This window comes from Mauremys mutica, chromosome 10, assembly GCF_020497125.1.
Source record: "Mauremys mutica isolate MM-2020 ecotype Southern chromosome 10, ASM2049712v1, whole genome shotgun sequence".
Taxonomy (NCBI): domain Eukaryota; kingdom Metazoa; phylum Chordata; order Testudines; family Geoemydidae; genus Mauremys; species Mauremys mutica.
Genome location: NC_059081.1, coordinates 27850928 through 27875433, shown reverse-complemented (window position 1 = coordinate 27875433; position 24506 = coordinate 27850928). Strand labels below are relative to the sequence as shown.

The following is a 24506-nucleotide window of genomic DNA, read 5'->3' as shown; positions in this document are numbered from 1 at the left end:
CTATGACTGGGCATCTGAGATATCCAAGGTAACAGGGAGTCTCTCTTTTGCTTCTTGCATTCCATTTTACCCGGGGAAATCTTGAAGGCCAGTATGATTGCTTCTGCTTAGGAATTAGCTCTCATCTGTCTCCTAGCTCCAACTGAATGGCTGATGAATTCTTGGATACAAATCACTTGAATGGAGATGGAAGACAGTGGGCTAGCCAATTAACCTAATGCACAGCAGGCTAGCAGGATACTGCAGAAGCAGCATCTCCAGCCTGCAGAAGCCAGAGCTGGTACTGATTTCTTTCCCCAGTCCCTTTAGCCAAAGCTCCCTGAAACTTCATTGCAGTTGTTTAACTTCTTTCTCTATAGTACAAGGGTTCACTTGAGTTTCTGCAGTAATCAGCCTTCTTTACTTCTCCTAAAGATATATTGAGGTCAGTGTGTTGTGCTGTGCTGCAGGGGTAGCTGCAGACTAGTATGCATGCTGGAAATTGTCTAGGCCTCAGATTTACTCTGATCTTTTAAATCCAGGATATTTAGACAGGGTAGCGATGCTGCTCCACCAAATAAAACAGAACTGCAGTCTGTGATCCAACCAGGCTCGTGTTTACAATTTCAGAGACTATCAAACAGATTCAGCGGTGTTGTTTCCATTTGCTCTGTACAAGAAACTATGTGATCATCTGCCCTGGTGCAGAAAAATGAAGAATCTTAACTCACTTGTAACATTACTATAATGAGGAAAGTTCCCAAATGATTTGCAGAAGTATCCATTTCATAGATGGAAGACTAAGACATAGGGACAAATTCAGCACTAGACTCCAGTTACATCAGTAGAGTTGCACCAGCTCCCACATAGACTTAATTTGTCTAATTATGTCAATTCTGCTATTACACCAATGAAATCAACTCCAGGCTTAACTGAGGGTTGCACAGATGTGATGGAGAAAAGCTCATCCAATGAGGGAGGTGGCAGGAATCCTTAATAGTTCAATTTATGAATACATCTGAAGGCACATTTGCAAACCAACTGAGTATTATACAAATAGGAATTTTGGTTAAAAATGTAAAATATTTATTAACAAGTTCTTGGATCTTAAACTATTTTCTGTTTAATGTAAAAAAAGTAAACATTGCATTTGACTAAAGCTATTTGTACATATGTAGGGTTTACAGCATGAAAAGATCTGAATTCAGTATCAATATCTGTTTAATATACTAGAAAAAGGAATTGGTTCATCTTTAATATACTAAACATGCATACCCTTATATGTAAACAATACATACATTTTAAAAGTGTAGTCAACTTTAAGTGATCATTGTGATTTGTTTATATTTGGTTAAGTCCAAATTGAACTGCTGATTTGCACATTTTACAGCATGTTAATTTTTTAAATTACACAAATTAACTTGTAATCTGGAAATGAATCTTTTTTTTATACTTTTACAAGAGTTTTACTCTAATCAACTTTACAAGCATTTTAATTACAGAATACAACCAATATACATCTTAAAATATCCATACACTTCAAATATGCATGTGAAGCAAAATAAGTAAAAAATGAAATTCCAACACTTATGCCATTGTAGTTTAACTGTTTGGTAGACTCCTGATCCTTTTAAGAGATTAAGAAAAATATTGTAAGAAGCTGAGCAGTTACATACATTACAAAGATGCAAAAAGCTATAAAAATAACTCCTGCAGTTCTTCAGTGAGGTACCCTACTGCAAATACTGGAAACTGATGTTATGTATTAATTTACCATGTAAAAAGAGTAGGTAATATTTTCTATACTTTAATGGCACAAAGTGGAGAAGTTTCCACACATTCTTAGTGAAACTTTTTTTTGTATATACAGTAGTTGTAGCATATAGTTGCATTACTCCAAAGTAAAAACACTATCAGGTGATTTAGGCACAAGTTTTAGGTTGTTTACAAAATGAGGAGGGGATAGTTTATAAAAACTAATATGAAATGAAATATTTTGATTTTTAAAAAAAAAATCTAATGAAATATTTAAATAAATTGTCCTCTGCAGTGTTATAAACAAGTATTGCGCAAATTCTGGCAAACCAGAGTATAAAACTGACTAGACTAACAAAAGTTAATCTAGTTCTCACTGCCTAGGCCAAGTACAAGTTAAATAGCATGTACAGTGAAAAAAAAGTTAGTGGCCTTTATTATTAGCAACACTGTACATTTTAAATAAATGGTTAAATTCATAAGTGTCATGTTTATCTGTACTCTGTAGTATAGCTGGAAGTGCAGATAAGACTCCTTTATACAGTAATAGCAATCAAAATGTCATCCCCTGGGTTTAAAACATTTTCAATTCGTAAATACTTCTTGTTTTAAGACAAATTCACATTTGCCTATAAACATATGGCATTTTCCCCTCCCCTGACTCTTAATGCAACTCAAGCAAATACCCTATAAATATAAACCCAAAGATTCATCTATAAATCTGAAACATACAGTGAATGGCAGACATTTCTATTTGAGATGTGAAATGTCATTCCACAGTGTTGTAAAAAAAGCAGACTGGACAATTTATAGTAGTTTCTATGTGCATCTTGACCTGTTGAAGATCACCGAGCCAGCATAGGATTCAAATGAGGCACCACACTATGGTGAGAGCTGCCACAATGCCATTCAGTATTGCCATACTATAGCCCATGTGGAAGGAATGCCCCGTCAGTCTCCTGGAGAGAAAAACAGAATGCTAATTAATACAAACAAACAAAAAACAGTAAGAATAAGAACTCACAAGTAAGTTACCCAAGGTATAGTGAGACCTTTATGGTTCTAAAAGCAGTAACTATTTAAGAGGATTGGAAAGTGACATCTAGGTCTTCAATTCAAGACAGGCTTAGGATAACTGATGATCACACACCATCTGATGGCTTTTCAAGGGGTTAGGACTATCAGAAGCAAGTTAGATTGTGTTGGACTGCTAGTGAATTTCTGCCCATATTCACAAAAACCTCATCACTAACATCTTTGCTTACCTCTCTGCTCAGACTACAGAGAACTGACTGGGCACGAAGACTGAAATAACGCTAATTTTAAGAAGCGAATATCCTGGTATGTGTGTGTGTGTGGGGGGAGGATCGGGGGGGGGACAGGGGACATTGTTAACTAAAGTGTCCCTAGGCAATAACAGAAGACAAAACTGGGATAAGCAAAATTTTATCTAAATTGATGGAAATCCTAGAATGTCTAAGAGGCATCAGCAGAATAAGAATTCACCAAAACCATCTTTGCCAAAGAACAGCTTACACATCGCTGGCAGTATTGTTCAGCCTATCATACAAGTCCCATCTAAAGCTCAACCAAAGGAGGGAAAGAAAATGTGCATTAAACCACGTCACAAAATATTGACAAAAACAGAAGTCTATAAAACCCTCCCCCCCCCACACTTTTCTGGTCAGCAGTAGTATGCTTATTACTACAAACAGGTAGCTCTGAAAGCACTGGATCTTTCTAATTTACAAAATAAAGTTAAGCAAGCTTTGTATAATATAACCAGAACTATATTCTACACAATTTTGTGGCTGCAGATTCTGCCACAAAAATCTAAGCTTTTATTTAAAATATGCTGTTATCTTTTATGGTTCTGAAGCTAGCCTTCCATATGTAAAACCGTGTAGTGCTAACTGAGTCTACAGATTGAAACAGTAGCTTCGAAGTATGAATGGCCCTGTGTCTCAATGTAACACACACACAGAAACTTGATGATAATGTAATGTGACAATGATTTAACAGATGATCATTTTACCCGTTACATCCAGCTATTCCTCACTGTGGGACTGGGTGAAAGGTAACAGTCAGTAGTTGTTTGTAGTTAAAGGCTGCTAGGATGGAAATTAATGGTTTACCATCAACCATGGTCACTCTGGCTGGTGCAGCAGCTCTCAGACTGATAGTGTTTGATGACAACCACACCCCTCCCCAAAACCCCACTCATTATAGTCACTTGTTATCCCTTATCGGGTGCCAACAAATGCAAAAGCTCCCTACCAGGGTGCACAAGCCTTTAGCTTTTCCTCTGGCAGACAATATGCAGTATAAGTTATCAAGACACAATTCTATGGCACAATAAAAATTTGAGCAGAGAATAAATTGAAACATTCCAAAACAGAGATCAGCAACACAAGGAATATAGCCCACGTTGTATTATTCTTTCCCACAGATAGTCAAGAACTCTGAATTTTGAAGCTGTTGCAGAAATCTCAACATGCCTCAGAAAACAAGCAGCCTTGGTGCAGAATTTAGGTCCAGCATGCTAGAGAGTAGCATGGAATAATTAAAATATAAAACAATTTTAGAACTTAAAATATACTTTAGCATTTACAAGTGTCGTACTAAAGTCTTTGCAAAGTACTAATATAACACAAGTGACAGTTCTACCTTAACTGCAGAAAATGTGTATCTGTGTCAGGGTCAAATCTAGGTGAAGTATCCAGAATTAGAATACGCATCTCAGAACTATATTCCTTTCCTTTTCTAATTGAACTAAGTCACAGATCTACCTGCAACTGATCATATTTTCTGAAGGTTTTATTTCAGGAAAACTTGATTTTGTCTCCTTAATAGTTTAACCTTGCCAAGTGCACTGTAAAAAGGAAGCTATCAAATGCTTTGCAAAGTTCCTCTACAGTGCAATACAAAACAAAAGATGCAAGGATGATAAATTATGACTATGTTAAGAATTCTGAAGTTGCACAGTAACTGAAAGGCATGAATTAAGGTTGCATGCACAGGTTTAACACTGTCCACCCCTGCACTTGCATTTACAATACAGTCTACTTACACAATGTATTTTGTGTGGTGCACATGGAGCAAAGCTCAGCAGCTCATCTCAGTCACTGCAATTTATTTATAAATGTATTTAGGAGGCTGGTTGCACCTCTGTCCCCTTTCTGTTCTTTCAGAACACCTGTCTCAGGTCTCAAGCCTCTTGCCCGTATCTGCCTCAGGATGGAATCTTACAGTTCTACTCAGACTGGGATTTGGGTGCACTGTTCTTGTACAACCACCCCCCATTACCAGGCAGGTCCACCTCTGTTTGAGCACCTACTTGATTCTTTGGGAATCTGTGACCAGCAATACTGACCATCAACATCCTTAAAATAAAGTGTTTTTACTTAGCAGTTGAAACAAATCATTAGAGAAAACAAGAATAAATACAGGCCAAAGAGACTGACTAGTCCAGTGATTAGGGCACTCACCTGGGAGGCTCAGGTTCCAGTCCCTGCTCCAATTACCAGTTTGTTTGTTTTTTAAATTAACAGTGGAATAGTGCCAATGGGACCCAACCCAAACTTACAACCTAGAATTACCCAATGGCCCAGTGATTAAGGTACTTACCTAGGAAGATCTGGATTTAAGTCCCTGCTCCAAATCAGGCAGAACTGGGATTTGAACGCGGGTCTCCCACATACTGGGCCAGTGCCCTAACCACTGGGCTACTGGCTATAAGGGAACTGGAACAACCACCATCACCTCCTGTTTTTCTTGAGAAAGAGCTTTTCTAGCTTAGGCATCTACCTCCAGAAGAGGGTTCACAGCGTGAATTCCAAGCCGATAAGTGCCTAGGGAACCCCAGAGTTAGGTGCTTAACTTCCTTTGAGGCAGGGGACTTAGGCCCCATCCCTCTCTTTGGCACTTCCTACTGCCTAGCTTAGGCAGCTCCACACTCAGCATGGTGGTTTTTGTCAATCTTTCTTAGATGCCTATCTCCCCATATGTTGTATGGAGCCTGGGCACTCAACTCAAGGCTGAGTTCCACAAGCTGGCAGGACAACTAAGCAGCCTAGGAATTTGGCTTTAAGTTTTCATCAGAAAGTTCCTAGCTCTCATAGTTCCAAAGATGAATTGAATGCAAGCCCATACTATATAGGGGTGTCGTCTTAAATCTACAATGCCCCTGCTACTGCTCACCGCTTGCCCATTCTGCAGTGAAAACTGACCACAGAGACTTTCCTAATGCTTATGAAGTTCCACTTACTACAGTTAAAAAAAAATTCAACTCTGACAACCATCAGAACAATTTTCACTCTACACCCCAAATGAAGAAATAGATAGAAGAAAGGTAGCAGTGACCGCCACCCCTCATGCAGCTGCTGGGAAGTCTCAAATGTAGACACCTACAAGTAAATGAATATTGGAAACTAAGCCCTATGTGGGGACCACGAACTGCATCTTAATACAAGTCCCAGCATGCTCTATTTGCAAGCAACCTGGAAGGGTGAGGGGTAAGCATGGACAGAGGAGGTTGTAGTCAATTAGTTCGCTGTATCACTCACATATTATGTCATATGTACTCAATGTGTGATGAACAGATACAAGTAGGATAGGACTATGGGAGTAGAAGATAGACAAGTATTTAGGAGTGATGAGTGTGTATTGGGTATATACCGTATATACTCATTCATAAGCCAGACGCTTGAGGTAAACAAACCATCTTGGCCCATCAGCAGCTTATCCTGATGGCCCGGGAGCCAAAGTTTGCTGAACCCTGAATTATAGGGTCAGTTTACGAATGGGTTATAAAAATTTTCCATTTTTACTTATCCATCTTGGGGAGGTCGGCTTATAAACAAACCAGCTTATGATCGAGTATATACAGTAAGTAAAGAAAGACTGTAATGCAAAGCCAACAGGCTAAAGTCTGTAAGATTTTAGCTTAGCCACACTAGGCCTCAAGCTTAAGGAAACTTGACGTGAGTGGGTTACCTAAGACTAACCCTATGCCAATAAAATCACATGATCACTGTAAAGGATGGGCCAATAGGTGATGTTATGGAAAATAAGTCACAATGTACCTGCACCTGATTGTGACATCAGGGAAAGTTCTGTTCTGACCACAGGTTACTCTGGAAACTGGTTGACATAAGCAGGGCACCTCAGAATTTATGGCGTGTAGAAGTACAGATGAGGAAAAGGAAGGTGGAATCCTCATGCATATGCATAAGGTATTAGGCATGGTCAGAACAAGATAAGAGGTTCCCTGGTTGGGCTAAAGTAGGAAGACCCCAGCAGGAACCACCCCTTGATTGATGACAACCTGTTGAGAGACCCACTAGACTAATATCTTTGGGTATGTGAGTATGCTTACAGCATTGGCTATTGCTTGGGCTCTCTCTGGTTATGTGGGGTGTGCGTAAGTAAAACTTAATACAAACAACAGTGTTTGCCGTCACTATTTGTTCTTTGTGTCCTCCACAATATCTCCCAATCTAAGAGAACAGTAAAGGTTAACTTTCACCCTATTTATCTGAAATCTGTAGCACTATAGGAGTTGTGTCGACTCCTAGGGACATTATAGTTTAACCTAGGACGACCCAGTCAATTTTAAATAGAGGCTACAGGCCCTCAACCCTGTTTAGTCCTCTGATATTTAGGCATCTGGCAAAAAAAAATTGCCCCATGTATGAGCGTGTGTGCAGATAGAGGCAAGGGAGTGGACAAATAAGCGTGTCTATGTAAGACAGTGACATTGATAGACAAGTTAGAGAAGTGGGTGAAGAGAAAGATTTATTTTCGTGGGAAGAGATGCAGCATATATGCCGCATGGCATCATTGAAGTTAATCCGAGGATACTGTTCTGTACTAATGACTTCAAAACATCTACATCCAAATAATTGGCAGAGCCCTCACCTTTGCTGGTGTTGGCGCAGAGAAACTTCAGTGTTGGAGCCTTATTCACTGTGGTGAAGCGAGTGCCGTTATCACACACCCAGGCTGAGGTCAGATGAAATAAAAGAGCGCATGTTCAGATGCCCCAGACCCCGTTGCTGCTACTTTCACAGGCTTCCCTCTATTCCCATTATCTCCAGGGCACAGGAGGAGACTTAAACTGGAGGGATTAAAGCATAAAACCCACTGGATGCAAGAACAGTGATTTTGGAAAGGTTGTACTCTTCTCCCCTTCAAGTTTTTGGAAGGTCAGGGTCACTTCTTAGGCTGTCCCTTTTCTTCTCCCCCCACAAGGGTAGCAGTGGGCCCCCATAGACACATATCCTGGAAATATGTTCAACATGCAGGTGCTCAATTCCCTTCTCTGTCTGAGACAAGGCAGCACAGAAGAAAACATGCTGAATGTATGACTGGTGCTCTGGTCCCCATATTGTCCTTATGGTGACTGAAACACAACAAAAAGCGGAGTGCTGAACTTCTAGCAGGACTTCCATGAATGTGTAACTGCATTTTTGAGCCATGCTAATACAACAGTAGCTCATCACAGGCAAGGAATGATTATTTAAAAGTGGATGGACTAGAGTACATACTGCTCCTTACAATGCAAAAGGAGGTGCATTACAAAAAGCTTTTCATCACATTTAAGTATTTAAATCAAAAGTTGAGAACAAGTGTGCAAACAGCGCTTCAATTTTTAAGTTTTGACATATTTTTGCATCAGACCAAACTTTCTAAAACATCTTCCATTGTGTAATAAGCAATGCTGCATTATTGTTGAACAGTGCCAAATTCAAGCAGGTGTACCAATAACACTTGTCCAACTGATTTAATTTCCCATGTGACACCATATGGATTGCCAATCTGGTCTGCACACTTGAATATGAGGGAAAAATACCAGACAAAAAAGCTCCGAGGTAATACAAAAGTAAGTTTTTCCTCTATTCAATAACTAGCGGTAGAAATAGTAGATATTTAAGTCAAAAGATTAAAGCAGATATTAAGCCAAACATTCATATTGAACAGAAATACTTGAGATAGTGAACATATGGAAGAGTGCTTACTTGTCTTAAATTGATTATAGAAAATAACATTTTCCATTTATCTATTATTTCACTCGGCAGGCAAAATTCCCCAGTGCAATTAAACATCATTTTGAGGACATCACATTTTACTGATGGCATCTTCAGCAACTTTAACACAATGCTCTTTTCAGATATAGAACAACAACATTTTTCCGTATGTGGAAACATTTTCCCAAGCTTCTAATTCTGTGCTATGTTTGCAGTGACTTAGGAGTCTAATCCCAGTGACTTTCAGTTAGGTTTAGGAATGTAGGTCACTTATGAAAATGGGATTTAGGAAGTTTGAAAAATTTACCTTAAAAACTTTTTTCAAGGTGAAGTCTTTCCTTGCAGCATCTATCCTTATCCCATTACAATCTGTAAGACAATATTTTGCCACTGTCATCTAAATGTACCCATGACATTCCTGTAACAGTCTTTCAATCAGATCTTCAAAAGTCATCTTAATTCAGGAGCAGTCTTTGTCACAGACACCCAGGAAATGGCAAAGATCAAACATCCCATTAGCTTTTCCCACTGCAATAGGTAAAGTTTCATGTAATGTGGCACATTTGATCTTGAAAAGTGAGAATATTTGCAACAATCTTGAAATGAGTACAAATCTTTTCCATTTTACTACTTAATTCTTCTACAGTATAATTAAACATTGTCATAACACCTGTTTTCTACCACTTTCTTAACTTTAGGCACATGTGTATCAGACAGATTTGTACATCTGAGGCTGACAAATCAGTAGACACCTACTACTCATTTGTAGGATAGCAGCTATTTGTCTAAATTTACTACAGTTAGGGTATGGCTACACTTGAGAGTTACAGCGCTGGTCGTACAGCTGTGTAGGGAAAGCACTGGTGTGTGGCCACACTCACAGCTACCAGCGCTGCAGTGTGGCCACATTTGCAGCGCTGTTGGGAGTGATGCATTATGGGCAGCTATCCCATCGTTCAAGTGGCAGCAACGTGCTTTTCAAAAGAGGGGGGTGGGGTGCAGTGTGACAGGGACTGGGGGAGAGAGAGACAGAGGGGATTTTTGGAGCCGACACTGTGTATCAGCTCCCTGCCTTGCAAAATCAGAACATTTTCCTGACCCCTTACTCTTAATTGCAAACAGCCTGCAGACCAGATAAGCAGCTGCTCCAACGGACTCCCTTTCTCTTCCCCCCCCCCCATTTCTCTCGTCAAGCAAACACTCTTCCCCATGCCTGCCTCATTCACAGCAAGTTAGTGGGTTTATCTCATTTGATTGTTCAGTCAGTTACAGATTGATCACGGCAAACAGAAGCTGTGTTTATTTTTTAGATAAGCAGCTCCCGGAGCCCCGAGTTCACAACAAAACAAAGAGAGGCAGCATAACAAAACAAAGGGAGTAATTTAGTTAAAAGCATTCTGGGATATATCCTTATACCATGGAGGCCAATAACAGCGCTGGTGTGTGGCCACACTTTACGACCAGCGCTGCAGCACCAGCGCTGCAATACTTATACCCCAAGCAGACCCAGGTGTACAGCCAGCGCTGCAGCCAGGGAGTTGCAGCGCTGGATGTGCCCTGCAGGTGTGGACAGTTACTAATTGCAGCGCTGGAAAGCCTCCACCAGCACTGCAAATCTCAAGTGTAGCCATACCCTGAGAATGAGAACCAAACCTCTGCAAATTCAACAAGAAAGTCTGAAAGGATGGAACGGCTTTTTATCTAACTGTATTATCAAATGCCCAGCCTACCTTCCAGAAGTTACTAGATTCTAGCAAACCAAGCTGTCTAACACTTCATAACTTCACCAACTCACTTCTAGCCACTCCCCTTATCTTCTAGGCAGTTGTGTAACTAACAACATAGCAAAACGTTTGTCTCAGCTTCCTTTTAATCTCTTAGAATACTTAGTTTTCATGCACACAGATTAAAACTAGAGCCCAGTGATTCTAATATCAAAGAGCTTTCAAACAGGATATGTTCACATATATACTTTAGTATCAAAAATTCAAAAAGCAGAAACATTACCAGGCTGTCTTTTCAGTGAAAAGGGAAAAGTTTTCCCAGTCTGGTGTATGAACCTGACCAAAGCTATCTCAACTCCAAAAAGAACAGACACTGAGAGTAGCAGAATTCTTCATATTTAAAAATGATTGGTACCCTTCCTTTGTTAAATAAGGTATTGATAAGATCTCTTAAGTGTCAGGCACACCTCATGTTTTAAAGAACTAAGATGGGCAACAGCATGGAAACCAAAAACATCCTTATAAAAAAACCAGCTGAGAGATTGAAAGCCCAGGACTAGCACATTACAAAGATCCAGAAGATTAGTCTGGAGCTGATCTAACTTAGATGTCAAAGCTCACAAAAGCAATTACCTGAAGGAACTAATACAACAAAGTATTTTTTAATGTTAAAGTAGTTCCTCGTCACATCTATTTGGGAGTATAACTTTTGGCCTTGATCATAGCTTTTGTTTACACACAGAAAACCCATGCAAGATAAGAATCTAAGCAGCTTCTCATCTCTTCAATGTGAACTCTAGTTGCTTCAAACTGTGCCTATGACCCTCAAAGCGCATGGCCTCCCAGCACAAGGGAACAAGAAAACTAATTTCAACTGAATATGCAAGTGTTAGGTTTCAGAGAAAACCCAGTTAGTGGATTCATATCATGATGCACTGAGAAATCAAGAGAATGTACTCCAAAGGGAAATCAGAATCCATACCAATACTGTATTAGTCTTGTAGAAATAGCATACAACCTATCCAGCAATTAATTTCTCCTCCTGAAAGAGACATTCTATGTTTAGACAGTAATCAAGCTGAATTGCAGAAGTTATTGCAGAATTTATCCTTTAGGTTTTTTTAAAGGTTTCACTCATACTAGATATGTTAATCAGCCCAGCGGTTCTCAAACTGAGAGTCACGACCCCATTTTAACAGAGTCGCGAGGGCTGGCTTAGACTTGCTGGGGCCCAGGGCCAAAGCCAAATTTAAAGCCTGAGAAGGCTTCCGCCCTGGGCAGTGGGGCTCAGGTTATAGGCCCTCTGCCTGGGGCTGAGGCCCTTGGGCTTCAGCTTTGGCCTGGGGTGGTGGGGGTAGGGCTTTGCCCCTCCCCCCCCAGGGTGGTGAGGCTTTGGCCCCCCTGCCGGAGGCAGCAGGGCTCAGACTTTGGTGCCCCAACCTGGAGTCATGTAGTAATTTTTGTTGTCAAGAGGGGGTCATGCTGCAATGAATTTTGAGAACCTCCGAACTAGACTAGTTTAAAAGGACTTTTCTAAAAAAATGGGGGGGTGCAGCAGAAACCTTGTAGTGTTGGTTCCTTTCATTCCACAATGAGTTTTTCCTTTGACATAAGTAAAACGTCCACAAATCATCTTTAATTTCTTTTCCTACTACTATTCTTGATTAAGAGTGTGGCTCTAGTGTCTTGTCAATTGCTCTGGCCGTTTTATTCTGGCTCTTTCATCTTACGCGTCATTATTTGTACTTTCAATCATATTTCAGCCAAGCCAAGCTTAAAAATTCTCACATACAGAAGATGTAAAATAAAATAGCAATATTGTTATTTTTAAAAAAAACAAAACCCATCATTTCTGTCACCTCCTGCGTCTAAAGGCTTCAAAGCTTTATAAAACATTTTTTCATGGTATTAAACTAGATACCACTTGCTTCTTTGATTTAGCATGGTTCTCTTGAGGTTAATCCACCATGACTATTTCCCTTTTGTTTTCAACAATCCCCTGTGCATCCAGATCTCCCGCTCGCACCCAGACTGCCCCACACAGAAACCTCTCACCCCACACCTGGATCCACTCACACTAAGCCCCTCCCACCCCACAGCCTGCCCAGCCACACCCAGTGCAGAACCCCCGGGAGGTTTCTGGGGCAGATCCTTCCCTTGCACGGTGTCAGGGTCAAGTGCAGCCTCACTGCCAAGTCCCTGTACTGGGGAAGGTGGGGGCTTCAGGATCATCTCCTACTTCAGTGCAGTCAGTGGCCTGTGCTCCCCACTGCCATGCTGGAGTCACATTTGACAAAATAAATTTGCAGAATTTTAAAATATTGTGTGCATAATTTTGGGTTTTGGCACAGACTTTCTTCAGGAGTAAATCCTGTGTGCAAGCAGCCAAAATTTCTCCCAGCATTAATGGTAACAGCTTCAGAACTGCTGGCTCCAAGGAGCAAAATTCTAAATTTTTCCAAAAGCATCTATTAATTTCAGATGCTTCCATTTTTCATTACCCCACCTAAGACACCAAGGGCCTGATTTTCCAGATGTGACGAGCACCAATGGTTTCAATAGATTTTGCTGGAAGTTATGGATGTTTAGTAACACTGCAAACAGGGCCCTGTGTGTTTCAAGTCGAACATTCAGAGGCATCTGTAGCAGGGTAGTTACCCTGCTCCTGCCCTGAAGGGCTTAAAACAGCCCAGGAGAGGGCTGTGGCAGGGGCAAGAAGCCTGGGCTGATTGGGGAAAGTAGGCTCAGCTGGGGCCAAGCCGCAATCAGGCCCAGCTGGCCCCCCTATAAGAGGCAGTGAGCCAGAGGCCCAGGCAGTCTCCCTCTGCCTGTAGAGGGAGAAGGGCCTGGCTGCAGGGAGCAAAACACAGGATACCTATGTGGGTCAGGGCTGGGGAAAGGCAGAGGAGCTGGGGAGCTCCTGCCTAGAAAGCCCCAAGCTGTGGCCTAACATAAAGCCAAGAGGTACTGGGGTTGCAGGGGGCAGCCCAGGGGTAGGCAAAGGCAGCAGGTCCAAACCCCTTTGCCTATGATGAGTGGCTGATACTGCAGTCTGCCCCAGTGAACAGGGGCTAGATGGAGACTCAGCGGTAGCCAAAACTGAGGCAAAGTGGGGATAGTGGGTTGGGGGTTCCCCAGGGAGCGGAGACCCAGATTGGTGGGGTACTGCCAGGGGGCAGCACCCCAGTTAAAAGGGCACTGGGGTCCAGGGAGAGACACGGGGGCCAAGAGGACAGGCGGATCACCAGTCTGCAGAGGGCGCTCCTGGCTGGAAAAAGAGCTAATTCCCTGAGAGACCAGCAGTAGGCGCCGCAGGGGTGAGTCTGCACGTCTACACATCCAAGTGTATTAATTAAAAATGTAGGCTTAACTCAGCATGTAAAAAGTTTCTGGTGCTCAAAAACAAACATGTTTTTGTTATAACAACCCCCCTCTTTAGATCTATTATAACCAGCCATATGACATCTGTTCATTAATTCATAGCTTGAAGAACCCTATTCCATGCAGAGGTGGCTCTCTAGAACTATAAAAGGAACATTTAATATTGTATTCATTCTCAATTTCACAGTGCTTTAGGAAAAACTGTTTTATTCGTTTATATGGAAGACATGGGCCCAAAGAGTCAATGGTGTTAATATAACTCAGTTACTGTCCAACATTAAACAGTTTTAAACAAGGTTCAGTATAGAGAGAGACCTCAACCTGCTTAGCACCATGGCAAACATACCATTAAACATCCTTTTAACCTTTAATAACTGTTCTCTCTGTCTTAAAGCATTTGAAATGTAAAGTATGACAATAAGGCTTTCATTTTAACAACACCCCTTGTTCTCTCCTTTCCTTGTAGCTAGTGAGTTTTTTAAAAGGAAAAAACCCCTTGGTTTACAGTCTCTTAGACAGTAATAACTGTCATTTTTGGGGATGAGAAGTTAGTTGTGACAGGCTGAAGCTGTCCTCACTGCTGCTGTTTCCTAAGAAGACCAACACACCACAGGAAAGAGAAAAGAACAGCAAAGACAGAAAATAAAGCTTCTGTCTCTGGTGCTGATTTTCACTTGCAACCTCACTGCCAGAAATAACACAGGCCAAGCACACATCTATCAGCCACTCCGAGAGATGACAAATCCATAAGGATTTGACTGTTTAGGGCACTGCTTTTAGCAGTTTTTTCTGGTCACAGGCACACAACAGTGTTGTAAAATATACCATCTTGGCTGGCTAAGCCAGACTCTTATTAGAAAGAAGGGAAAGGAGAGGGATAGGAAAGAAGAAATAAGATAGGGAAGGAAAAGGACATGTGTGGGAAGGAAGGATACAGTCTCACATCCCAGATGGTGGCTGGGATTCAGCTTGAGCAAGCAAAAGTGGTGATGTCATCTGGGGGACTCTCTGGCCCAGTCTTATCAGGACATCTCTTAGGATCAGAATGACAAAGGCCTGGGGTCCCAGAAGATGGTGGGGGTGGCAGCCATCATGATAAAGCTTTTCACCAAAAAATCTCTCTAAAGGACCCTGTAATGGGGTGCCACTCACCTCCTGCAAGCACCCCCTGGTTTGACTGCATGTGCCTGCACTTCCTCTGCCTTGCGGTGAGTCTTCAGCAACCCAGCCCTCCAGCCGAGTCACACACAGTCTGTATGTGAGCTAAAAATCAAACCCCTTCCGGGATACAAATCCAACCAGGCCTATCTCAAAGCCCTCAGTAATGTCTCTACCTGCAGCCCTATCTGTAGGCTCACTCCTCAATCAATCCAGAAGGGCCTATCGCAGTATCCTGGTCCAAACTGTCTGTCAGCCCCTTTCAGGCTCCCTCAAATTGTCCCTGCTCTTCAAGTAGTCCCCACACCAGGGCCAGGACACGTCCCCCAAGGCTCCCTCCATGGAGATTCTTCACTTCTCTGGGCCTTTCTGGCCCCAGCTCTTCAGCTGGGCCACTAAAAGAGTTCAGTTCCGCTTCTGGGCCGTATCAAAGTCCAGGTCGCTTTCCCCCAGCCTACGGACCCTATAGATAGAAGCCGTCCGCCGTGTCCCTTTAACTATGCCGCGTTGCTGCTACAGTTCCCTGGGCCACTTCCCCAGCTCACTTTTCACCCTTACCTCAGGGCCTTGTCCTGGCGGAGTCCCAGCAGCCAGCCTGAAACTCCTTCCTGTCCCATCCTCCCACTCCTGGTATCTGCCAGGACTGCTCTGTCTGAGGTCCTGTGGCTCCCTCAGCCAACCAGGCACACCATCCACACTCCTTCAGCTCCAGCAAGGAACTGATCTCTGCTCTGCACTGCAGTTCCTTTTATATGGGCCTGCTGGGCCACTACCTACAGACCATCTCTGATTGGCTGCATCCCATGCCACAACTCTAGGCCACTTGGAGGAGGCTGCCCTCTTCTGGGGCATGGTGTGGCGGGGCCTCAGGGCCTAGTCAACTCCATCACAGACCCCAAAAGGGAGTGATGGGTGGTGGAATAGCTTGTCCTCTCACTGGTTGTCCACCAATTATGCCTGGTTTATGACATACCAATTTCAGTTCACTGATTTCTGGTCTCATCATGTTCTTGTTTATAAGGCAAAATCTTAAAAATCCTTGAATTATATCAGTAGACCTTTTTGTTTGGGCTAATTTAATCTCTTTTGCACGTTATCCCATCAACGTTGGTTATAGGTTATTTTAAGTTCATAAAATATTACTCTTTTTTGTTTTTACACAGTTGAGCTCACAGTCTGGGTAAATCTGTAGGCCCAATTATTGCAACAAAGTACTTTGGACCCTAAACAGCTTTTTTCAGTGTAGATAAAAATATTTAAAACCATCATAATTAAGGAGTGATATTTAATAGCATTTTGCTAGGATTAAAACGTATTAAAAACAGAACTCTAAAATACACCATTAAAGAGGTTTTTCCAACCAGGTGCTCCTGGTTTAGACTGAATTTCAAGGTGAGTACACTCTGAAGCTCCGTAGAGGAGATGCTTAATATCCGTCTGGTATGGAAGCTATTTTGTGTGCAAGCACCCACCCTGCTGGCCAGATTACAAAATGCATTGCTTTATCTGCCATTTTTTGAAATTGTGAAATTTGTGTGACTATAAAGTTGTAAAGTTCAGTCCAATTTAAAAAAAAAAAAAAAAAAAAAAAGAGCAACTTGCTATCAAGATTTTTATTTTTACTTATATAAATAAAAATAAAAATTTGGATGGTAAGTTACTCTTTTTTACAGATTACCGTGAAAACATTTTAAATGTTTATCTATAAAATGAATTTTAAATATATTGCCAAACTGTAAAAAAGTTTTAAACCAAACACGCAAATGAAGTTAACACTAATCTAACTAGCTTAATGTTCCATAGTAATTAGAAAACCAGTTTTACCATTCCTTCCCGCCTCTACCCCCTGGTTCTGTGTTTAAAAGCATAGATCAGGGGGTCCCTAATGCGGTGCCGCGAGGCCATCTAAATGCAGCTGCGTCCTGGCCGGCGGCGACGCCTCTGGATGATGCTGCTTGCTGCCGACAAGTGATGTCATCCAGAGGCATCGCCGCTGAATTTCGGTGGCATTTCGGCGGATGCTCAACCGCCACCACTGTCCTTCGTCTGGCGCCTGCCAGACGAAAAAGGTTGTGGACCACTGGCATAGATGTGCATGTTTTGCTGCTTTCATTATGGAAAGTAAGCTACTAGTATATTTACCCTTTCAAAACAAATAAGTCAATTAATATACAATAAGGTGAAAAGCTATACTGAGAATTAAATAGAATTTCAAAACTGGAAACTTTATTACCCAACATGAATATACAAAATACTGTCCAGGTATTCTATTATAGGGGCAGTTCATTTTATAAAGCATAAAAGACATGCTATATTAACAAGGCAGTCTTAGTCTGATATTTTAACATTAAAAATGATCAAACATTTGCCTAGCATCCCTTCTTGATACACAAAAAAATTCTGTGTGAGTGATGTTTAGAGTAGCAGTTAAACAAGTATCTTTGTATTCTTATGAAAATGAGTCTTAACATTTTTCCCCATTATTGGCAAAAGATTAAACAGCGAAGGAATTTTTATCTGACAACTTATTTCACTGAAAATTTTTGTAAGTCAATTCACACACAAATATATATATTTTTTTTAAATGCTGACACACACCAGTTCCAATACTTGTCAATTTGAAAAGATAAGTTATAATTGGATACAGGTACTACACTTGCCACGAAGCTCCTCTGCTAATTTTTGTGGGGTTAGTCATATTTTCCTATTTTAAAATGAATCTTACATATTGCTGCATAAAAGACCCAACTAATAAAAACCAGAGAAATTATTTTCTATAATTTCATTCGGATAAAACTCAGATTTCAGTTGTAACAATAGTCAAAAGTTTTCAGAAATAAGTGTGAATTTAAGTTCATTATCTCCATTTAAACAAAGTCAAAACTTAAACATTAAATATTCTCACTTGAAATACTGTATTTCCATATTTAAAATATAAATCAGTTTACTTGGTTGTTCGCTATTCTTTTTCTGTATATTAGAGTTTCTTTCAAGAAAACTTTCTAATTAAACAATTTAAAGGAATTTTGAAGCTCTTGATTTGCAGCTGTGGCCTCAGCTTCTTGGTTTTAGACAGGATTTATGCACCAATATCATTAATGGAAGTCATTTTGTTGTCAGAGGATCAACAACAAAAACCAAGGGAGTACTCCTGCCTCAAACCAGGAAACTTGAGGCAAGGTTGGGTATCAATTTACAGGCTAGTTTTAAAACCTCAGTCTACTAGACATTATTTAAACAGTCAAACTGTTTTAGAAAGGTCCAGAATCATTCTAATCTTAATACACTAATTCTAGATGAGAATTGCTTATTTTATTGCTGCTTAAATTGCTACTAACAAAAATTAGAAATACTAGATAAAGAAACTGGACTAGGAAGTAACTGAAGCAACTGTAAAACCTCTTTTTAAACTAAGTTCATCACAAGAGAAGCCACAATCAGAAATGTCTATTTACTTTGCTATATTTTCACAGAAGAGCTCAAAGTTGAGATTCAACTATCTTAAAGTACGTACGTGAAAGGTCACAGTTCCAGTTTTAGAAACCTTTATTTGTAGTAACCAAGTTTATTTCCAAATGCTTATAAAGTTATGAAAGTACAACCCAACTTCAAGTTTATTTTTGACTTAAAAATACAAACTTAATCACATAAGACTCATATTCTAGTCATAAAGATATTCTAGTCATAAAGTCATCTCTCACATTTTGTGTTACACTTGAGGACTAGCTGTATGCTACAGTAATACCTCAAATTTTGTCCCAAGTGTAAAAACAAAAAATAAATAAAAAGAGTCACATTCATAGATTAGGGTTGGGAGGGCCCTCAGGAGATCATCTAGTCCAACCCCCTGCTCAAAGCAGGACCAATCCCCAGAAAGATTTTTGCCCCTGATCCCTAAATGGCCCCCTCAAGGACTGAACTCACAATCCTGGGTTTAGCAGGCCAATGCTCAAACCACTGAGCTATCCCTCCCCCTGGATATGCAAGTCTCTTAAAATACTAAAAATTGTCTAATGTGTGGTTAGTTTGGTGTAGTCTGTTTAATAACCCTGCTTCATTACAGAAATCCTTAATTCTCCTCTACCAGAGTACTATATCAACTTGCTTTATCATATCAATGGAGACTGCTTCACTTGATGTAAAGAGGTGCATTAAAAACAAAACAGATTTCAGCAGACTACTCCCCATATAGGTAGTCAAAACAGCTACAACTGGAGGTAACAGTACCCTCCTTTGACAGGCAAGACCAGCCTGTCCAATTTTAATTAAACTGGATGTATATTTTTTAAAATCTCTATTATTGGTACCCTAAGGACTGTAATGCTTAATCTATCATCTAATATTCACTAAGGGCAAGTCTACACTACAAAATTAAGCCAACCGACATTATGCTGACATGAATCAATTTAACATGTCCACACTATGTTCCTTGTGTCATTGGTGCATGTCCTCACCAGAAGCGCTTGCACCGATTTAACTGCCAGTTCCTGTGTCTTCCAGATCAGTTAAGGCACAATAAGAGAGCAACATGAAACTTGTACAGCCACTGCTCATATTGTATCTATTGTGTCTTGTGACTAGTTAGGCTGCCAGTCCAGTCCTTGCAATTATTTAAAAAAAAAAAATGTAAGTACTTACTTGAATCGTGCAGGTGAAAGTGGAGTCGGAGGAAACATTCCTGGTTCAAAGGAATCAAAATAAGTCACCGTCCAAGAAAAGCTGCAGCATGAGAGCCCTGTCATCAAGGCTAGAACAAACAGACCCCAAAATCCTTCACAGGGGATAAAGAAAAGTTGCTATAAATACAACACTAAATTTCAGAAGATTTTCTACAGAACACAGCTTCGCATTATAGCACAAATGTTCTACATCCTTGAAACAAAATATTACATTTATAGTTCTTTTTATCTTAACCAGATACCTCACCCACCTTGTCTCTCTAAAGGGTAATATCTTTTATAGGACCAACTTCTGTTGCTGTGAGAGAGACAAGCTTTTGAGCTTACACACAGCTCTTCACCTGAAGAAGAGTCATAGACTTTAAGGCCAGAAGGGACCATTATGATAGTCTATCTAGTCTGACCTCCTGCACAACGCAGGCCACAGAATCTCACTCACCCACTCCTGCAACAAACCCCTAACTTATGAGCTGTTGAAGTCCTCAAATCATGTTTTAAAGACTTCAAGATGCAGAGAATCCTCCAGCAAGTGACCCATGCCCCATGCTGCAGAAGAAGGCAAAAAAACCCCAGGGCCTCTGCTAATCTGCCCTGGAGGAAAATTCCTTCCTGACCCCAAATATGGCGATCGGATAAACCCTGAGCATGTGGGCAAGACTCACCAGCTGGATACTCAGAAAAGAATTCTCTGTAGTAACTCGGATCCCACCCCATCTAAAAGCCCATCACAGGCCATTGGGGATATTTACTGCTAATAGTCAAAGATCAATTAATTGCCAAAATTAAGCTATTCCATCATACCATCCCCTCCATAAACTTATCAAGCTTAATCTTGAAGTCAGATATGTCTTTTGCCTCCACTGCTCCCCTTGGAAGGCTGTTCCAGAACTTCACTCCTCTGATGGTTAGAAACCTTCATCTAATTTCAAGTCTAAACTTCCTGATGGCCAGTTTATATCCATTTGTTCTTGTGTCCACATTGCTACTGAGCTTAAATAATTCCTCTCCCTCTCTAGTATTTATCTCTCTGATATATTTATTTATAGAGAGCAAGTATCTCTCTCTCTCCCTGCCTTCTTTTGGTTAGGCTAAACAAGCTGAGCTCTTTGAGCCTCCTTTCATAACTTGGATCATCCTAGTAGCCCTTCTCTGTACCTGTTCAGTTTGAATTCATCCTTCTTAAACATGGAAGACCAGAAATGCACAAAGTATTCCAGATGAGGTCTCACCAGTGCCTTCTATAACGGTACTAACACCTCCTTATCTCTACTGGAAATACCTCGCCTGATGCATCCCAAGATCGCATTAGCTTTTTTCACGGCCATATCACATTGGTGGCTCATAGTCATCCTGTGATCAACCAATACTCTGAGGTCCTTCCCCTCCTCTGTTACTCTCAACTGATGGGTCCCCAGCTTATAACAAAAATTCTTGTTATTAATCCCTAAATGCATGACCTTGCACTTTTTACTATTAAATTTCAATTACTCCAGTTTACAAGGTCATCCAGATCTTCCTGTAGGATATCCCGGTCCTTCTCTGTATTGGCAATACCTCCCAGCTTTGTGTCATCCGCAAACTTTATTAGCACACTCCCACTTTTTGTGCCAAGGTCAGTAATAAAAAGATTAAATAAGATAGGGATCGGTTTTGGGACCAGAGGGACTCCACTAGTAACCTCCCTCCAGCCTGACAGTTCACCTTTCAGTATGACCCGCTGTAGTCTCCCCTTTAACCAGTTCCTTATCCACCTTTCAATTTTCATACTGACCCCATCTTTTCCAATTTAACTAATAATTCCCCATCTGGAACCGTATCAAATGCCTTACTGAAATCGAGGTAAATTAGATCCACTGTCTTCTTTGTCTAAAAAAATCTGTTACCTTCTGAAAGAAGATCAGGTTGGTTTGGCACCATCTACCTTTTCTGTGTAAGCTCAAAAGCATCTCTCTCACACCAAAAGAAGTTGGCCCAATAAAAGATATTACCTCACACACTTGTCTCTCTAATATCTTGGGACCAACATGGCTATAACACCTCTCCATATACCATTTGATTGTTATCTATATTTCTGTGTACCAATAAAAAAAACTGAGCAGAAACCGTTGCAAAAGTGAAAGTTAAGCGATTTAAACTCAATCTAAAATTGCTCTATGTTTTTAGACTAGCTCCAGGCTTTAGACCCAGGGAGAGCACCGAGACTCTTGCTACAAAAAGGGTTTCAGCCCCTGCGCTCCCCCTCTAGTTAAAGCCCTGAGCCCCGGCACCCTCCCCAAGCTGAAACCCTGAGCGGAGCTGTGGGGAGCCCCAACTCCAGGCGCCCCCTGCAGGGCTAAAGCTGGGAAATGGAGCTGGGGGCCTGCAGCCCCAAGCCCCAGCACTCCTCCTATGTCTAAAGCCCTGCCCCACAGGAGCATCAGGGCTCAGAAGCCCCAAACCCCACTCCCTGCCCAGCGCCCTGACTGCTCCCGCACCTTGCAGCTGCAACCCCCACCCCTCCCCCAGTTGAAGCATGTAACATCTTGTTCAGAGTTGAGGCACATTTCAGAGTTACGAATAACCTCCATTCCCAAGGTATCCGTAACTCTGAGGTTCTACCGTATGTTATGTTTAGGGCCCTACCAAATTCACAGACCATGAAATCTGGTCTTTTGTGTGCTTTTACCGTATACTACAGATTTCACAGGGGAGACCAGCATTTCTCAAATTGGGGATCCCTGACCCAAAAGGAAGTTGCTGGGGGGGGAGGGGTTTGTCACAAAGTTATTTTAGGGCACGGCCACCCCTCACTTCTGTGCTGTCTTCAGAGCCCGGTGGCCGGAGAGTGGTGGCAGCTAACTGAGGGCCCAGCTCTGCAGGCAACAGCGCAGAAGTAAGGGTAGCAGTACCACAACACCCCCCCCCAATGCTTTTTGGGTCAGGACCCCAACAATTACAACACAGTGAAATTTCAGGTTTAAACGGCTGAAGTCATGAAATTCAAAATTGTTGAAATCCTGTGGCCATGAAATTGACCAAAATGGACTTTGAATTTGGTAGGGCCCTAGTTATGTTCTTAAGAATAAAGGACACGGTACATGCATAAACTGTATATTGTTTTCGGCTCGTTATGACATTAAATTCTCAAATTCCTCTCTCTTTTTTAACCACCAACATTTTTAAAGACAGACAACATAACTTCCTCTGAGGAAAATATCTACCAAATGTGAAAGAGCCAGTTGTGTGTTTGCACAGAACAAAATAAAACAGGCGGCTTTTTCATGGTTAGATTTCAGCCTTGGGGAATTAAAAACAAACAAAACAAAAAAACCCAACTCCCCCTCCACCTATGAGATAATAAATGTAAAATAATTTCTTCCATATTCCAATTTTTACAAATAATAAACGCAGAGAAGTATGTGCTTAACATAAAAGTTCCTTGTGAGCGCTACATGGATTGGGTTCTGGCTATAGGAGGCACTCTCCATCACCTGCTACTGGGGCAGTTATCGTCAGAAGAAGTAATCAAGTAGACATGCCCTAGCAATAAACGAAACGAGTCACAAGCTCCCCCTTGTTGTGTAAAGAACCCGCGTGTTTACTCAATAAGGCTGTTATTTAAGACAAGGTGTTTTTTAGCCTCCTTTGAACTCCAGACGCACTGAACCATATGAATGCATACCTAGCAAGCCAGTTTCTAAACCATCTTCATTCTTCTCTTTCTCAGAGCGCAAATCTACAGAGAGAGGAATCAGTTATGAAGCGTTTTCCAACAGCAATTTCAGAAAACACCAGCAGGTGCTCACTGTGCCGCATCTACCCAGCAAGGAGATGGACATCACCGCTGGTTCTCCCAGTAGTTGTCCTTAAAGAGGGCTGCAGGGAGACAGCAGTTACTAGTATGCAAAGCTACACTCCTGCCTCTCTGCCAGGCCCGCGCCCTGCACCCCGGCAGCCGCAGGGCTGGGCTCGGACTGGCGGGACCTGGGTTTAATCCCCACCTCACCGAAACGACCCCCTCCGTGGCCGGGGGAGACATCGTCACCTTTGAGCACGAGGCACGCGATGGCCAGGAGGAAGGCGAGGGCGGAGACGGCCAGGAGGCAGCACAGCATCGAGCAGGCCCGGGCCGGCCAACGTTTCCCCCCGGGCGGAGCCGTCAACACGCCATTCCGCTTGTGGGGCAGCGGCGGCAACGGGGCCCCGCCCTGGGACCCAGAGACACCGCTCGCTGCCACCTCCTCCTCCTCCTGCAGCAGCTCGGCCTGCAGACTCCGAGCCACCACTCCGCCCCCCAACCAGGGCGTCCCGGGGGTCGCCCCCCGCCTGCCGAACCGGCCCAGCCGCCCGCTGTCGCCCACAGCCAGGGACATGGCGGAGCTTGGAACCCGCCGGCCGGGAGGCGCGAAACACGGGCCACAGGCTCAGTCAGCCCGAGGCGGGCTTGCCCAAGTTGACGCCTACGCCTCTTGCGTCACCAGGGACCTACCAACCAGACTGCCCGGAGGGGCGGCTAGGAGAGACGAGCAGGAACCGCTGACCCGGAACAGACTAGAAAAGACTGAACGCGGCACGTACCAACTCATGTCGACGAAGGGGAAGACAAGCTAAGGTCTGTAACGAGGCACCTACCAACTCGCCCCCGAGGGGTGGTTGAGGACCGCGCGCGAGTATCATTGAGAGGAGAGTAAGGGAAGCGCGCTTCTCGCCCCCCTCCTTAGGTGTCAGTAGTTCCTTCTAGCTTCCTTAGCCCCGCCTGCATCGCCCACGTGACCCCTTTCCCAGCATTCCCTCCACTCGTGCCCCCCGCCGCAGTTTCTTCC

General features: G+C 42.3%; 1 protein-coding gene across 5 annotated transcripts; it reads right to left on the bottom strand.

The window, feature by feature from the left end:
- Positions 1 to 1049: 1049 nt before the first annotated feature.
- ARL6IP6 (ADP ribosylation factor like GTPase 6 interacting protein 6) lies at positions 1050 to 24300 on the bottom strand. 5 transcript variants are annotated; one of them, XR_006582563.1, is made up of 5 exons: positions 23690 to 24149; positions 23366 to 23419; positions 19664 to 19796; positions 9070 to 9131; positions 1050 to 2693 (listed from the first exon to the last, which is right to left on the bottom strand). XR_006582563.1 is itself a non-coding variant. In XM_045031961.1 (4 exons), exons 1-4 carry the CDS (start codon positions 24267 to 24269, stop codon positions 2600 to 2602), a joined length of 378 nt encoding a protein of 125 aa, XP_044887896.1. In that variant the 5' UTR covers positions 24270 to 24300; the 3' UTR covers positions 1050 to 2599. The 5 variants fall into 5 exon arrangements, 3 of the variants coding, with proteins under 3 accessions (XP_044887896.1, XP_044887894.1, XP_044887893.1); XR_006582564.1 differs by lacking the exon at positions 1050 to 2693 and adding an exon at positions 7718 to 7852 and having other exon boundaries at positions 23690 to 24150; XM_045031961.1 differs by lacking the exons at positions 9070 to 9131; positions 23690 to 24149 and adding an exon at positions 24173 to 24300.
- Between the last annotated feature and the right edge of the window lie 206 nt (positions 24301 to 24506).

Excerpts from the sequence above, each read along its gene's own strand:
- ARL6IP6 (XM_045031958.1), bottom strand. The coding sequence starts at position 24,056 with ATGTCCCTGGCTGTGGGCGACAGCGGGCGGCTGGGCCGGTTCGGCAGG. Across the intron at positions 19,797-23,365 it reads TTTAGAAACTGGCTTGCTAG|GATTTTGGGGTCTGTTTGTT; the intron begins GTATGCATTCAT and ends TCCCCTGTGAAG. Across the intron at positions 2,694-19,663 it reads CTTTCACCTGCACGATTCAA|GAGACTGACGGGGCATTCCT; the intron begins GTAAGTACTTAC and ends TTTTCTCTCCAG.